We start from the raw sequence: 15479 nt of genomic DNA on the forward strand, positions 1-15479 counted from the left end.
TTTGATAGAGGGGGTTATGCGGAGGAAGAGGCAAATATCCTTTGGAAATTTTTTTATCCACAAATGGAAATATTTCGAAAGCGCGCACACACGAAGGTTGCCTCAGGTACAGTGGGATTTTGCTAATGAGGTATAATCTTTGATTCGTGATTTGTTACAACTTTACAATCGGATCCGTGTGGAAGTTGAGTATGTTGAGATGGTTTGGGGACTCAGGGAAGCGACAGCAGCGGGACAGTAGCCACATGCAGCAGCGCCTGGGAGAGGACAGCAGCTCGCAGCACCTCGAGCGCTCTGAGGAAGAGCCCGCTGCGAGCACGCGCACCAGGTTTGAGGAAGAGAAGCGAGCGCGAGAGCGGCTCCGTTCAAAGACTGATGCGAATTGGCTCGACTTTGGCGAGTCGGACTATTTGCTCCACCGGCGAGACAAGGAATATGGGACCCGGGAATGTAACCGAGCAGGCGGCAGGAAGCGGGTTTTTTTACCAGAGACTTGTTCTCAGACTCCAGAACTGAGAGACATGGAAAACGAACGGGGCGGTGATGGCACGGGGCTTCACGGCGTAATGGACACTCGGCGCAGGTTGGGGAAGGTGGCTGCGGAACCTGGCAGCGGCAGCGGGGCTTTCGTGCAAGGTGACAGCGCAGGCGGCTCGCGCCAGTTTGTTGTGGAACCCGAGCGCGCGACTGAGCTCCAACGGCCGCCCGTGGAAGCGGAGGGCGCGAGCGGGCAGTCGGCGGGTCGCGCGGCCAGCGGTTGGGCTGTGCGGCGCGTGGAAGGCAGTGACAGTTGCCAGCGCCTGCAACCGCGCTGGGAACAAGAGCACCGTGCGGGCGCGCCGCTGGCAGCCTGGGACTGCGCGGAACCAGTGCGCAAACGCCCGTGTTCCCAAGTAAATAAACAAGCGGACATGTCGCTCACGTACAACACGAACCCTCCACATGCCAGCACGGAGCACAGTCCTCCAGTTGTGCAAACCCAAATAGCAACACTATGCGGAGACTCTTTGGATGAACTGAACATGTCTTTCATTAAAAGTTCAGGTAGTTTAGATGCAGGTAGTAAAGACGAATTACCGAACTGTTCTAAAGGAGTTTCTAATAACAGAGAGGATCGGTGTCCATTAAAATGCGAATCATGGGTAGTATCTGATACCTTGAAAAAACATCTTTGTACCAAAACCACAAGCAGCAAAAGAATGAACCTGTCACGGCTGGTATTAGATCATATAGCACCTTGTATGAATCATTATGGTTTATGTTTTGTGGACAACTTCTTGGGGCACAAAATTGGCGATAAAATTTTGCAAGAAGTTGTAACTCTCTATCATAGTGGCAGTTTTGAGGATGGAACATTGGCAGGGCAGAGTGCCAGTTCAGATAAAGAAACAAATGCACCTACTGGCACTTCCAATAAAACTATTCGTGGAGACAAAATAATGTGGGTGGAAGGTACTGAGCCTGGCTGTACTGCTATAGGACTTCTTATGCAAAGAATGGATAAACTTATATTGCATGCCGACGGAAAACTTGGTCACTACAGAATCAGTGAAAGACACAAGGTCAGTGACAAAAATTTATGTAACCATTGAATGCTTGGTGAATTTTCAGCATATTCTTTTCCATGTTTCGATGGAGTAAAATGATTGTTTTCTATAATGAAAACTTTTATATAACCATTTCTTTACAGTGGAAGTGTATTTTGCCATTTTGGTTGCATCATTAAATTGCTGTATTCTGTCTATTAAACAGACATTTGTCTATTAATTCAAATACAGGTATGATTCAGTAATCTATATTAGTTTAATAAATAACATCATTTGTTAAATTAGAATGTTGTATGTTAAATTGGGAAGTTACCAGGGTTCTGAAGAAGGGTCACATTGGACTTAAAAAGTTAACCGTTTTTCTCTCCGCAGATGCTGCCAGACCCAGAGTTTTTCCAGACTTTTGGTTTTTATTTCAGATCCCAACATCTGCAGTTTTTGCTTTTATATTATGTTGCCAGATATAACTCTGATTTCCTAGAACACATGTAATGCTCAGTATGAGGTGGTAACTAATTAGAACAGCAGCCACCATTGCTACAAAAGATCTGCAAAGCTTGGTTTACTTGGGGGTTTACACACTACACTCTGACCTGCTAGGCTGACAATAAAACACAGTTATGAATTAGAACTCTCACAATAACATTGCAAAATTAGAAATTTCAATCCTGCAGAACTACCACATGAATTCCCATTCACAGAAACATTTCATCCCCAAAAGGGAATAACTGAAGTCATGGAGAGAGTGAAGGGAAGAGATCAGAGAGTACTGGCATAAAATTTGCAAGGATGAAAAGTTCTCATGTGGACTAAAGGGGATGCGGTGAGAAGTGTCAGAACAAACTGAGAGGAAGCGGATAGAAACTGCTAGTGTGACTGGAGGAAAGAATTAGTAGGCGAAGAAGAACGCTGGTGTAAAGTGGATTAAGAGTGAAAACATTGACTGAGAGGTGAGGAGCTTACAACAATAGCTTACATTTAGCTAGGGCCTTTGGTGTGGTAAAATGTCCCAAGGCATTTCATTGTTTATAAACAAAATTTAACATTGAGTCACATAAAGAGATGTTAGGATGGGTGATCAAACTTCTGGTCAAAGAGATAGGTTTTAAGGAGGATCATAATTAGAGAGAAAGGTAAGAAAGAAAAAGTTAAGGGATGAAATTCTAGAGCTTAGGGCTTTGAACGCAAGCTACCAATGGCAGAGTGATGGAAATCAAGGCTGCACAAGAGGCCAGATTTGTAGGAATGCATTGTTCTTGGAGGGTTGTAGGGGTGTTGAAGGATATAAATATATGGAAGGGCATGGCCATGAAGAGACTCTGCCGAAGAGAAGAAATATCAATTTAAGGGCCCGTAACTTCCTGGCTTCCCAGTATCGGATTTAGGGACTACTTCTTGGTAGTTTCAGGTATGGATTTACTTAGCAATTGTCCAGAAGTGCTAACTACTCCTGGACAATTGTGTTGCACTGGAAACCATCCGACAAAGCAATTTAAATTGCCACTTTTGAATGGTTCTGCCAGAAGTTAGTTACTCTGAAAGAGTTAGAAGAAATAAAAGCACTTCTAACTTCGGCATAACTATTTTAAACACCCACACCGAGCCTTGCTCAGGGCACAACCCCACACTCCGATCCCTCAAGGGATCCTGCACCCCACCATCCTCTAAATAAGCACCCCATCTCCCATGGTATTCCACACCCCCATGACCTGACAAAAGTGTTGAATAGATTGTCGGTACTGAAAGTTGACGAGGCATCGGAACCAGATGAAATGCTTCCAAGGATGTTAAAGGAAGTGGGAATGGAAATTGCAAGGGTGCTGGCCAAAATTTTCCAGTCTTCTCTAGACTTGATAGGAAGAATATGGAAATAAGAGGTAAAATTCTTAAAGGGGTGCTGGAGCAGAGGGACCTGCATGTTCAGATGGCACAATGGCACAGTGGTTAGCAATGCTGCCTCACAGCGCCAGGGATCTGGGTTCAATTCTGGTCCTAGGTCAGTGTCTGTGTGGAGTTTGTACATTCTACCTGTGTGCGTTTCCTCCAGGTGCTCTGGTTTCCTTCCACATGCCAAAGATATGCAGGTTAGGTTGACTGGGCACGCTAAATTGCCCCTTAGTTTCAGTAGGATAACAGGGTAAATTTGATTTGATTTGATTTATTATTGTCACATACAATCACAGATTCATTAAAAACTCCACAGTGCAGAAGAAGGCCATTCAGCCCATCTATTCTGCAGCGACAACATTCCCACTTAGGCTCTATCCCTGTACTCTACATCTTTACTCCGCTAATCTAACCTACGCAACCCAGGACTTAAGAGGTAATTTAGCCTGGTCAGTGCACCTAACCTACACATCTTTGGACTATGGGAGCAAACCGGAGGACCCAGAGGAAAACCGCGCAGATACAGGGAGAAGGTGCAATCTCGACACAGACAGTGATACAAGCCGGGAATCAAACCCAGGTTCCTGGAGCTGTGAAGCAGCAGGGCTAACCACTGTGCTGCCTCTTAGGCTTACATTAACACTTCAATAAATTACTGTGAAAATCTCTTAGTCGCCATACTCCAGCGCCTGTTTGAGTATACTGAGGGAGAAGTTAGCATGGGCAGTGCACGTAACTGGCACATCTTTTGGACTGTGGGAGGAAACCAGAGCACCCGGAGAAAACTCACAAAGACATGGGGAGAACATGCAGACTCCCAGACAGTGACCCAAGCCAGGAAAGGAACCTGGGTCTCTGGCGCTGTGAGGCAGCAGTGCTAACTACTGTATCATCGTGCCAATTTGTATTGGTATACAGTGAAAAGTAATTGTTTCTTGTGCACTTTATAGACAAAGGATATCATTCACAGAGTACATAGGGGAGAAGGAAAGGAGAGGATGCATAATATAGTGTTACAGTCATATCTAGAGAATGATCAACTTAATATACGATAGGTCCATTCAAAAGCCTATGGCAGCAGAGAAGAAGCTGTTTTTGAGTTAGTTGGTATGTGATCTCAGACTTTTGTATCTTTTTCCCAATGGAAGAAGATGGAAGAGAGTGTGTCGGGGTGCATGGGGTCCTTGATTATGCTGACTGCTTTTCCACGGCAGCAGCAAGTGTGGATAGAGTCAATAGATAGGAGGCTCGCTACATTCACAACTCATTGCAGTCTTAGTTAGAGCAGGAGCCACACCAAGATGTGATACATCCGGAAAGGGTGCATCTGTAAAAATTGGTGACAGTCATGGCAGACATGCCGAATTTCTCCTGAGGAGTGTGGCATCGAGGGACCAGGACAGGTTCTTGGTGATCCAGACACATAGGAATGTGAAGCTCTCGACCATTTCCACTTCATCTGTGCTGTAGACAGTGCATGTTCTCCACTATGCTTCCTGTATCACTGACTATCTCTTTCATTTTACTGATATTGAGGGAGAGATTATTGTCACTGCACCATTTCACCAGATGTTCTATCTCTTTCCTGTACTACATCTCATCATTATTTGAGATCCAACGCACTGCAGTAGAGCCATCGCAAACTTGAAAATGGAGTTGGAGCGGAATTTGGCCACACAGTCAGAAGTATAGAAGGGGTAAAGCCTTGCAGAATACCAGTGTTGAAGATAATCATGGAGGAGGTGTTGTTACCATTCCTTATTGATTGTGATCTGTAGGTTGGGACGTCTAGGATCCAGTCACAGGGGGAAGAGCTGAGCCCAAGGCCACAGAGTTTGGAGATGAGTTTCAAAGGAATAATGGTGTTGAAGACTCAGCCATAGTCAATAAGTAGGAGTCTGACACAATTATCTTTGCTATCCAAGTGTTCCAGGGTTGAGTTTAGGGTCGGGGAGAAGGCCCTCCTTGTTGCGGTGATACGCCCTCCTTGTTGCGGTGATAGATGAACTGTACTGGATCCAGGCAATCTGGGAGGCTGGAGTTGAACTGTACCATGACTAGCACTTCACAATGATGGATGTCAGAGCCACTGGGCGATAGTCATTAAGGCACACTGCCCGGCTGTTCTTTGATATGGAGATGATAGTCATCAGGGGTGGAATGGTAGAAAAGTGGTTAGCACTGCTGCTTAACATAGAACATAGAACATTACAGCGCGGAACAGGCCCTTCGGCCCACAATGTTGCGCCGACCAGTCTTATTTTAAAAAAAAACATTGACCCACTAATCTAAACCACTCCTTTTTCGTCCATAAACCTATCCACCAATCTCTTAAACGCCCCCAAACTAGGCGCATTTACAACTGCAGCAGGCAGGGCATTCCAGTCCCTCACCACCCTCTGGGTAAAGAACCTGCCCCTGACATCCGTCCTATAACTACCCCCCCTTAATTTAAAGCCATGCCCCCTCGTGCTAGATTTCTCCATCCGAGGAAACAGGCTATCACCATCCACCCTATCTAAACCTCTAATCATCTTATATGTTTCTATAAGATCCCCTCTTAGCCGCCTTCTTTCCAGTGAAAACAACCCCAAATCCCTCAGTCTCTCCTCATAGGACCTCCCCTGCATACCAGGCAACATCCTGGTAAACCTCCTCTGCACCCTCTCCAAAGCCTCCACATCCTTCCTGTAATGTGGGGACCAGAACTGCACACAGTACTCCAAGTGCGGCCGCACCAGAGTTGTGTACAGTTGCAACATGACGCTGCGACTCCTAAATTCAATCCCCCTACCAATAAACGCCAAGACACCGTATGCCTTCTTAACAACCTTATCTACTTGATTCAGCTCCAGGGACCTGGGTTCAATTTCCGGCTTGGGTCACTATCTGTGTGGAGTTTGCACATTCTCCTCGTGTCTGCGTGGGTTTCCTCCGGTTTTCTCCCACAGGGGGAAGAGCTGAGCCCAAGGCCACAAAGTTTGGAGATGAGTTTCAAAGGAATAATGGTGTTGAAGACTGAGCCATAGTCAATAAGTAGGAGTCTGACACAATTATCTTTGCTATCCAAGTGTTCCAGTGTTGAGTTTAGGGTCAGGGAGAAGGCCCTCCTTGTTGCGGTGATAGGCCCTCCTTGTTGCGGTGATAGATGAACTGTACTGGATCCAAGCAATCTGGGAGGCTGGAGTTGAACTGTAGGGGTTAGATTGATTGGCCATGCTAAAAAATTGCCCCTTAGTGTCCTGAGATGCGTAGGTTCGAGGGATTAGCACGTAAATGTGTAGGGATATGGGGATAGGGCCTGGGTGGGATTGTGATCGGTACAGACTCGATGGGCCAGATGGCCTCTTTCTGCAGTGCAGGTATTTATGATTCTTTGATCTTCTTGAAGCAGGTAAAGACCTCAGATTGGTATAGGAAGAGGTTAAAGATGTCTGTGAATACCTCCGCCATCTGGTCCGCGCAGGATACACTGGGTTATGGGGTAGGGCCTGGGTGGAATTGTTGTCCGTGAAGATTCAATGGGCCGAATGGCCTCCTTCTACACTGTATGGATTCCAAAATTCTGTTTGATGATTCCATATTCAGGTAAGTTTTTAAAAGTATTAATGTGAGTGAATTAATAAGTGAATGAGTGATTGGATGGGTTGGAGGGGTAGTTGGGTCAGTTTGGTGGAGTAGTCAGTCAGTTGGGGGGTAGTTGAGTTGTGTCTGGAGTAGTCAAGTGGAAAGAATAGTCAAATCAAGTGGGAAGTAGTTGATTCAGGTCGGGGACTGTAGTTGGATGGGGGGTGGGGGGGGGCGTGAGGTGGTCAGTTCAGTTATGCTGGCTAATCACTTGGCATTAACCAGTGTAACATTTCTGGGTAAGTATGCACGTCTTTCATATCTCTCCCAAGTTCAGCACCTGTGTGCTCCAGGAGTTTTGTGGGGTCCTGATGCCCATATTCTTATTTATGTATCACATCAAATGATATGGATACCTGGAAGCTTTGGACCACTAAGGATATTATTAAACTAGAAAGAGTGCAAGGATATTATTACACTGGAAAGAGTGCAGAGAAGATTTACGAGGATGCTACCAAAACTTGATGGATTGAGTTATAAGGAGAGGCTGGATAGACTGAGATTTTTTTCTCTGGAGCGTAGGAGGTTTAGGGGTGACCTTATTGGGGGAACGGCAAATTGGGGGAGCGGAGGGTGTGGAGAGTCTGCAGAAGGATCTAGATAGGCTGGGCGAATGGGCCAGGAAATGGCAAATGGATTTTAATGTTGGCAAGTGTGAGGTGGTCCACTTTGGAGGAAGAATGGTAGGAAGGACTATTACTTACGGGGCGAAAAACTGCAGCAGGCAACGGTGCAGAGGGACCTCGGGGTCCTTGTGCATGAGTCGCAAAAACCCAGCTTGCAGGTGCAGCAGGTGGTCAGGAAGGCGAATGGGATGCTGGCCTTCATAGCGAGGGGGATTGAATATAAAAGTAGGGAGGTCTTGCTGCAGCTGTATAGGGCATTGGTGAGGCCGCAGCTGGAGTACTGTGTGCAGTTTTGGGCGCCGCACCTGCGCAAAGATATTTTGGCCTTGGAGGGAGTGCAGAGGAGGTTTACTAGGCTGATACCGGAGTTGAGGGGGTTGAGCTATGAGGAGAGGCTGAATAAACTGGGCTTGTACTCGTTAGAGTTTAGAAGAATGAGGGGAGATCTCATTGAGACGTATAAGATGATGAATGGGATGGATAGGATAGAGGTGGAGAGACTCTTCCTGCTCAAAAAAGACAGTAGGACTAGGGGGCACAGCCTCAAGATAAAAGGGGGGCGGTTTAGAATGGAGTTGAGGAGGAACTTCTTCACTCAAAGGGTGGTGAATCTCTGGAATTCTCTGCCCGTTGAAGTGGTGGAGGCTGCCTCGCTGAATGTTTTTAAGACGCGGGTTGATGGGTTTTTGATAAGAGAGGGGATTAAGGGTTATGGGGAGAGGGCGGGAAAGTGGAACTGAGCAGTGACAGATCAGCCATGATCTTATTGAATGGCGGGGCAGGCTCGAAGGGCTAGATGGCCTACTCCTGCTCCTATTTCTTATGTTCTTATGTTCTTATAGAGGTCTACAAAATATTGAGGGGCATAGATCAGCTAAAAAGTCAATACCTTTTCCCAAAGGTAGGGGAGACTACAACTAAAGGGCATAGGTTTAAGGTGATAAGGGAGAGATACAGAAGTGTTCAGAGGGGCCATTTTTTCACACAGAGGGTGGTGACTGTCTGGAACAAGCTGCCAGAGGTAGGAGAGGCAGATACAATTTTGTCTTTTAAAAAGCATTTAGGTAGTTACATGGGTAAAATGGGTATAGAGGGAAATGGGCCAAATGTAGGCAATTGGGATTAACTAGGGGTTTTAAAAAAAGGGCAGCATGGACAAGTTGGGCCGAAGGGCCTGTTTCCATGCTGTAAACCTCTATGACTCTATGTACTTTTTCTATTTAAACCAAAGCTTTAGATTGTTGTTAATTATTTGTACCGGAAAACTGGTAATTAGTTTGAATTATTCAGGAGTACATTTTCCAGGATGAACTAATGTTGAGCACCAGAAAATTGGACACAAGATTCGATTTTTTGCTTTAAAATAAAAGTTGACCTGCTCAAAGAACACTTTGGGAAAAAGGACAAATGGCTGTTTGAAAAATAATGGGATTTTGCCTGTGGAGAAGGGATATAAATAGGTCAATTGTTAGGGAGTATTTTCTTTTAGTGTGAACAGTTCTATATAATTACATCTTTAAAAAAAACGTTCACTTTCACATGGGTACTATCCCTCATTTAAAGCTGGCATGCAATTTTTGTTAATGTGGCACTATAATACAGCCAAACAAGATTATTATTTTGCAGTGCATTTACATCTCAAGTTTAAGATCAGTGTTGCTTCCCAAAAATGCCTTTTCAGCATTTTTTATTAATTCACAGGATGTTGGCATCACTGGCAAAGTAGCATTTATTACTCATTTCTAATTGATCTTGAGAAGATAGCAATGAGAAACATTTTGAATTGCTGCAGTCCATGTGATTAAAGTATTTTCCACTGATGGAACAGAAATATAAATCAGGATAGTATGTGTCTCGACGGGGAACTTAAAGATTATGATGTTCTCATGCTTTTGTCCCCCTTGGTCATTGGTTTAGGTGTTTTCAAAGAAACCTTCGTGATTTCATAGAATTATAGAACCCCTACAGTGCATAAGGAGGCCATTCGCCCCATTGAGACTGCACTGATGACAATCCCACATAGGCCCTATCCCTGTAACCCCTCGCTTTTACCCTACTAGTCGCCCTGACAGTTAGGAACAATTTACTATGGCCAATCAACCTATTCTGCACATCTTTGGACTGTGGGAGGAAACCGGAGCATCAAACCCACACAGTCACAGGGAGAACATGCAAACTCCACACAGACAGTCCCCTAAGGATGGAATTGAATGCAGGTCCCTGGCGCCAACCACTCTGCCACCATTTCAAGATATGTTACAGTGCACTGATTGGGCAGGAGGTGGGTAATGTGGGGAAGAATGTTTAAAGTGGTGATTGGAGTGTTAGTGAACTACTTTCTCCTTCTTTAAAACCCTCCTTAAAACCAGATAATTGGTAAGAATCATAGAATCCCTACAGTGCAGAAGGAGGCCATTCAGCCAATCGAGTCTGCACCGACCACAATCCCACCAGGGTCCTGTTCCTGTAACTGCTCGTATTTATCTTATTAATCCCCTGACACTAGGATCAATTTAGCATGTCCAATCAACCTAATTCACACATGGACTTTGGGAGGAAACCGGAGCATCTGGAGGAACCCCATGCAGACAGGGGAAGAATGTTAAGTCAGTCTCTCTTTGGCTGGGTATCATTTCTTTTCCTGATTCAACTTATGTGTAGTACTTTGGAATGTTTTCTTACATTAAAGGTGTTACATAAATATAATTGCTGCTACCCCTATACTAGTTTGGTTCCAATATGATGAGAAGACATAAAAAGACTTCAAAGTGAAACAGAGTTCATTCACCAAATAATTTCACCATATTTTGTTCTGGTGTCCTCACTCTGGACTCAGGTTGCATTTGCACTGCAATTGGAGAGTTGACGTGACACTATAGTTGTAACGTGAATGCACATTTAAATTTGGTTTAAGCCCACTCATTTAATCAAAACCCCTCGATTCTGAAATACATTTCTTGATTACATTACTTAGAAGATATTTGGTGATATCTACAGGTTCGTTCAATTTCTGTCATAGACACAAAAGCAGCGACTTTTATCACGTGTAAGGATTTTCCAACCATAAGACAACAATGAATCGTAACCGTTTTCTTTTCTCTCTTAATATTTCTGCTTACCAGCCCAGATGAAAGGGCTGTGGGCTGACAGGCTGGCACCCTGCAACCTGTCTACATGCTGTGCTGGAATTCCTCAATGGCGGCGGGGCAGCGCTGGCCGGCCCACCCTGTGTTCCTAGCTCCTCCTACTCACACATTCGGCACGTCGCCGGCCTGTTGCTGTGTAATCAGTACATGGTTTAAACTTAACAGTGTTACTGTTGGAGGGCCAGGTTTAGGTGATATTGATGTGCAGAGGATTGAGGTCCGAATGTTGCTACCTTAAGTTATCTGTAACACAGAAAACGTTATTAATTCTGAGTCAAAAGCGGAAACAACGATTTTACTCAGTGAGGTGAAGAAATCTTGCAAGTTCATTAGTCAAAGGTTTTTAAAAACTTAAAAAACAACAATCCTGGATCCTCTAATAGGATTCGATTTACGTTTTGTTAAGATGATTTCAGATCTCGAGAAACAAGTGAGGGAGTGCATTGTTCCTCGTTTAAATGAACACGGTTTTTATTACATTGATAACTTTTTGGGAAGTGTAGTCGGAGATTGTATTTATGAAGAAGTTCGTAACTTGTATTCTGTCGGAGCGTTACGAGATGGACAGTTGGCTGGTAAGAGAACTGGTTACTCCAAAAGACACCTGCGGGGCGATCAGATCGCTTGGATCAGAGGAGCCGATGACGGATGCTATGCAATAGACTTCCTTCTTTCATTACTTGATAAGCTTATTACTCTTTGTAGAGGAAAACTTGAAAATTACAACATAAAAGACAGATCTCAGGTAAGTTATCTGGTTACGTTTTTCAGATTGAGGTAGCAAATTAAATGATGGTATATGTTCAAATTGGTTTGTTAAATTGACATATTTGAAGTACTTTGAGTACGTTTTGAGAAACTCACCAGCTAGTGTTTAGTTTATTATCCATAGTTTAAAAATGCTATGTGAAATGCAATACTATAACTCTATGCTCGCAGAGTTCTTTACGACTAGATTACTTTTTGCATTTAAAAGTGAAAACTGAGGTTTCATAGGCGGGGCGAGAGAGAGAGAGAGAGCAAACAAGGAAATGATCCTTTTGTATTGCATTTATATTGTAACATTGTATGGTTGGTACACGCCTCCAGAAGCACAGGGTCATCCTTTCCAGCTGCAAAAAGTAATGGCCACTACCAACCATTTAATCGCTGTTATATTTAAAAATTGGTATTTTTTCCGGCTTGTTGGTGTTCACACAGCAGTGCACGTTCAGAGGATTTGACTTCTTACACAATGTCTGTGGAGACAAAATGTAATATAAATTGATTTGAAGTGTTAGAAGTCAAACATTAAGTGAAATGTTAGAGAAACATTTTCAAAATTGAAAGGAGATGTGAGAAATATTGCTTTTGGAGTATATTAAATGATCTGGAGAAAGTAAACCCAGAAAATCTTTCAAACTAATTTGACTGTTTAAAGGAACAGGATTTCGGACTAGTAAAAGACAAAAGCATGGAATAACAGGTGAAAACCTGTAGCAACAATATTTTGTCTTCTATTACTTTTTAATATGTCACAAGGCATTTCACAAGATCATTACAAAACAAAATTCAACACCAAACCAGATGACTAAGAAGATTTGGGTTAAAGGAAGAAATAGAAATAGGAGGGCAGACAGGTTTAGGAAGGGAAATTTTCATGTTTGTATGATTCAGCTCCAGACGGTATAAACATGATGTGGCTGGAATCCATTCGGAAGCTGCCTGGAGATAATGGGATGAATTTTGAGGTCCTGCCAGATGGCAGTGGAGGCAGACAGAATGAAAATATCTGAACAGGCTGGCCTGCTAGTTAACTATTGTTATTCCTGCCACTGATAACTTTTGCAGGATGGGGAGAGGGCGCTCCCAAGAATCTGCCCAATCTATTGCTGATTGCACTTAAAGTTGTTAAAGAAATCATTGAAGATGTGTTGAGATCTTGTTTTGGTGGTGCTGCATGTTGGGTCGGACAGATTTGACATATGGCAGATGCACAAAGAAGTCAGTCACCTCTAGAAAATCAGGTGAGCCCATTAGAAAGAAGGGACCAGAGGGGATTTGCTTATTGGCACAGTGATGCCATTGGACTTACTCAGCTTGCATGGAAAGTATTTGGCAGTGCAGGGAGGATGTGGGGTGGGGTGGGGTGGTGTGAGGGGGGCACTAGTTCCCTGCCTCCAACCCAATTAAGTCCTTGGCTTTCCCTGCTGCTGAATTGAGACCATTAAGTTGGCAATTAATACCAACAGAATGTGGGAACGTTGAGAAGTAAACACTTTGACCTTGCTTGTGTCCTTTTGGGGTTTCCTTGTTCAAAAGCAATGCCTGATCAAAGGACCTGATTTCAGGAAAGGTGGATTAACTGAGACACCTCTTCCCTTGTTGCTGGATTCTCCACCCACCCACCCTTTCATCTCCTGCCATCACTCACTTGTGCTTGGGTCCATCCACAATCCTAGCCCTGGGATAAGTGTAGTACAGGCAGATGCCACCACCTCTGTGGTGCTGCCATTTAGTGAAACGCAGCCAGCCTCTGGGTTGCAACTCATGGCAGACAGGACTTCTGCCCCGGAATCCTTAATTTCAGAGACGTTCTGTCTCTGCCCTGCTAAGTGCCTCCCCCATTGGAGGTGATGAGGAGTGTGTGCCAGCTCGCCAGACAAGACCCCTATCATCTCCATTATATTCTGCCTAGGGTACTTAACATGTAGCTAAACTCTATTTTGCATAATTTGCTGAAGCTACTTAGCATACATCCATTTCTTCATATACCTGTCATGCTTTGCTCCAACTTCTGTCACACACACAGCACAACCCAAAGTCCTACGCTATGGATTATTAGCCCTCCTTGTCCTTCTCAAATTTTCTGCTAAGCTCAATATAATTGACCATTCCATCCTCCTTTTCCAATACCTTTTCTGCATTATTCATTGTCATAGAATAACCCTTGCATTGTTCAATTTACAATTTGTCTGGATGTAGTCAGCACATGTCCGTAAGAGTATTATTTTCTGCTCAATGTCAGTAAAACCAAGGAGTTAGCATTCAACTTCAGGAAATGATATAGACAGGGGCATACACTCCAGTACAATGTGCTGAAGTGGAGATGATTGAGAGCTTCAAGTTTCTAGGTGTTCAGATCACTAACAATCTGCTGTGGACCTCCCCCATGTCGGTGCTATAGCTAAGAAAGCTCAACAATGCCTCTAATTTCTCAGAAGCCCAAGGAAATTCAGCATGTCCACTATGACTGACACAATTTTTACAGATGTACCATAAAAAGCATCCCATCCGGATGTATCACAGCTTGGTATGGCTCCACCTGTGACCAAGACCACGAGAAACTACAAAGGGTTGTGAATCCATGACGCAAACCAGCCTCCAATATATTGACTCTGTCTCCTTTTCCCTCTGCCTTGGGAAAGCGGCCAACATATTCAAGGATCCCATGCACCCCAGATATGCTCTCTTCCACTTGCTTCCGTCAGGGAAAAAGATAATCTGAAAACATGTACCAACAGATTCAAGAACAGTTTTTTTTCTCTGCTGTCATCAGACTTTGGTCATATATTAATCTGCTCTTTTTCTTCACTCTACCTGTAACTGTAACACTATGTTCTGCACCCTGTGTACTTTATGAACTGTATGCTTTGCCTGTATAGCATGCACAAAACAATACTTTTCACTGTATCCTGGTACATGTGACAATAATAAATTAAAAAATCCACTACTTTTTTCTTTGTCAAAAGACAAGTAAAATTACAGCACAGGAACAGGCCCTTCGGCCCTCCAAGCCTGTATCAGCCATAATTAATTAATTCCGTCTTTCCTGGAGATGCCTTCAAACATACTGTAGTTGATTGCAGTTTTGCTTGCTGTTTTCTTGATCTCCATAAACTACACCTTGTCCAAAATGCTGGCTGGGATTTTCCAGCCCCATCCCATTGCATGTTCCCAGTGGCTTGACTTTGGCCTCTTACAAGATTGTCCAGTCCCACTGAAGTCAGAGGCTATTTGTGTTATTTGCCTGCTGCATCACCAGGGAACTTGCCACAAGGGGGAGGTTGCCTTTGCCAGGACCAGAAGATCCTGCTGCAAAATCCCACCTACTGTTACTTGTGCCCTATCCCACTGTAAGGCCCATTTATCCATTTCATTGACTTATGCTGGTTTACCATTCCAGATACATGAATTCTTCCTGGTCTTGGTCCAACCTGTCTTTGAAATCTCTACGAGCCTTAATCCAAATGCTCCATTTTTCTTGCATTAATTTCCCTTTCCTTTGTCCCGCCATTGGTGTCAGACTACCATATACTTGGTTATACTCTTTGGATCTCCTTGCACCTCCCATCACATCTCTTCAAGATCCAAATCTTCTCTCAAGATTGTTGTCATCTATTCTAATTTCTTCCTTACTGGCTTTTATATTTGTTTCATTCTATTAATCTTTAATGTGACAAAATTAATTATTTTTTGTTATCTTAAAGATGCTACAAGAATGCAAGTGTTATTGTAAAGATTCTCCTTTAGCTGTTATACTTTTAGCATAATTTAAATCCCACTGGCTAAGGGCAGGCTTTAGGCAAACCAAATGGAAGTGTGCTATTTGCATCCAATTTTACGCCACCAGCTATTAGTATAACTTCAGCGACACATTTGGAAGA

The 15479-nt window shown here is 43.8% G+C and overlaps 1 protein-coding gene across 2 annotated transcripts in view; it reads left to right on the forward strand.

Moving 5' to 3' along the window:
* Positions 1–13: 13 nt before the first annotated feature.
* Positions 14–15479, forward strand: part of egln3 (egl-9 family hypoxia-inducible factor 3) — a 49379-nt gene continuing 33913 nt past the window's right edge. Inside the window, exon 1 of one of the 2 annotated variants that reach the window (XM_080202855.1) lies at positions 14–1562. In XM_080202855.1, coding sequence (XP_080058981.1) covers positions 192–1562 — 1371 coding nt within the window. In that variant the 5' untranslated portion in view covers positions 14–191. Of the gene's footprint in view, positions 1563–10950; positions 11579–15479 lie in introns of those variants that run through there. The other variant, XM_080202856.1, reaches the window with a different exon arrangement.

Source organism: Carcharhinus amblyrhynchos, chromosome 14, assembly GCF_965287045.1.
Source record: "Carcharhinus amblyrhynchos chromosome 14, sCarAmb.v2.hapA, whole genome shotgun sequence".
Classification (NCBI taxonomy): Eukaryota; Metazoa; Chordata; class Chondrichthyes; order Carcharhiniformes; family Carcharhinidae; genus Carcharhinus; species Carcharhinus amblyrhynchos.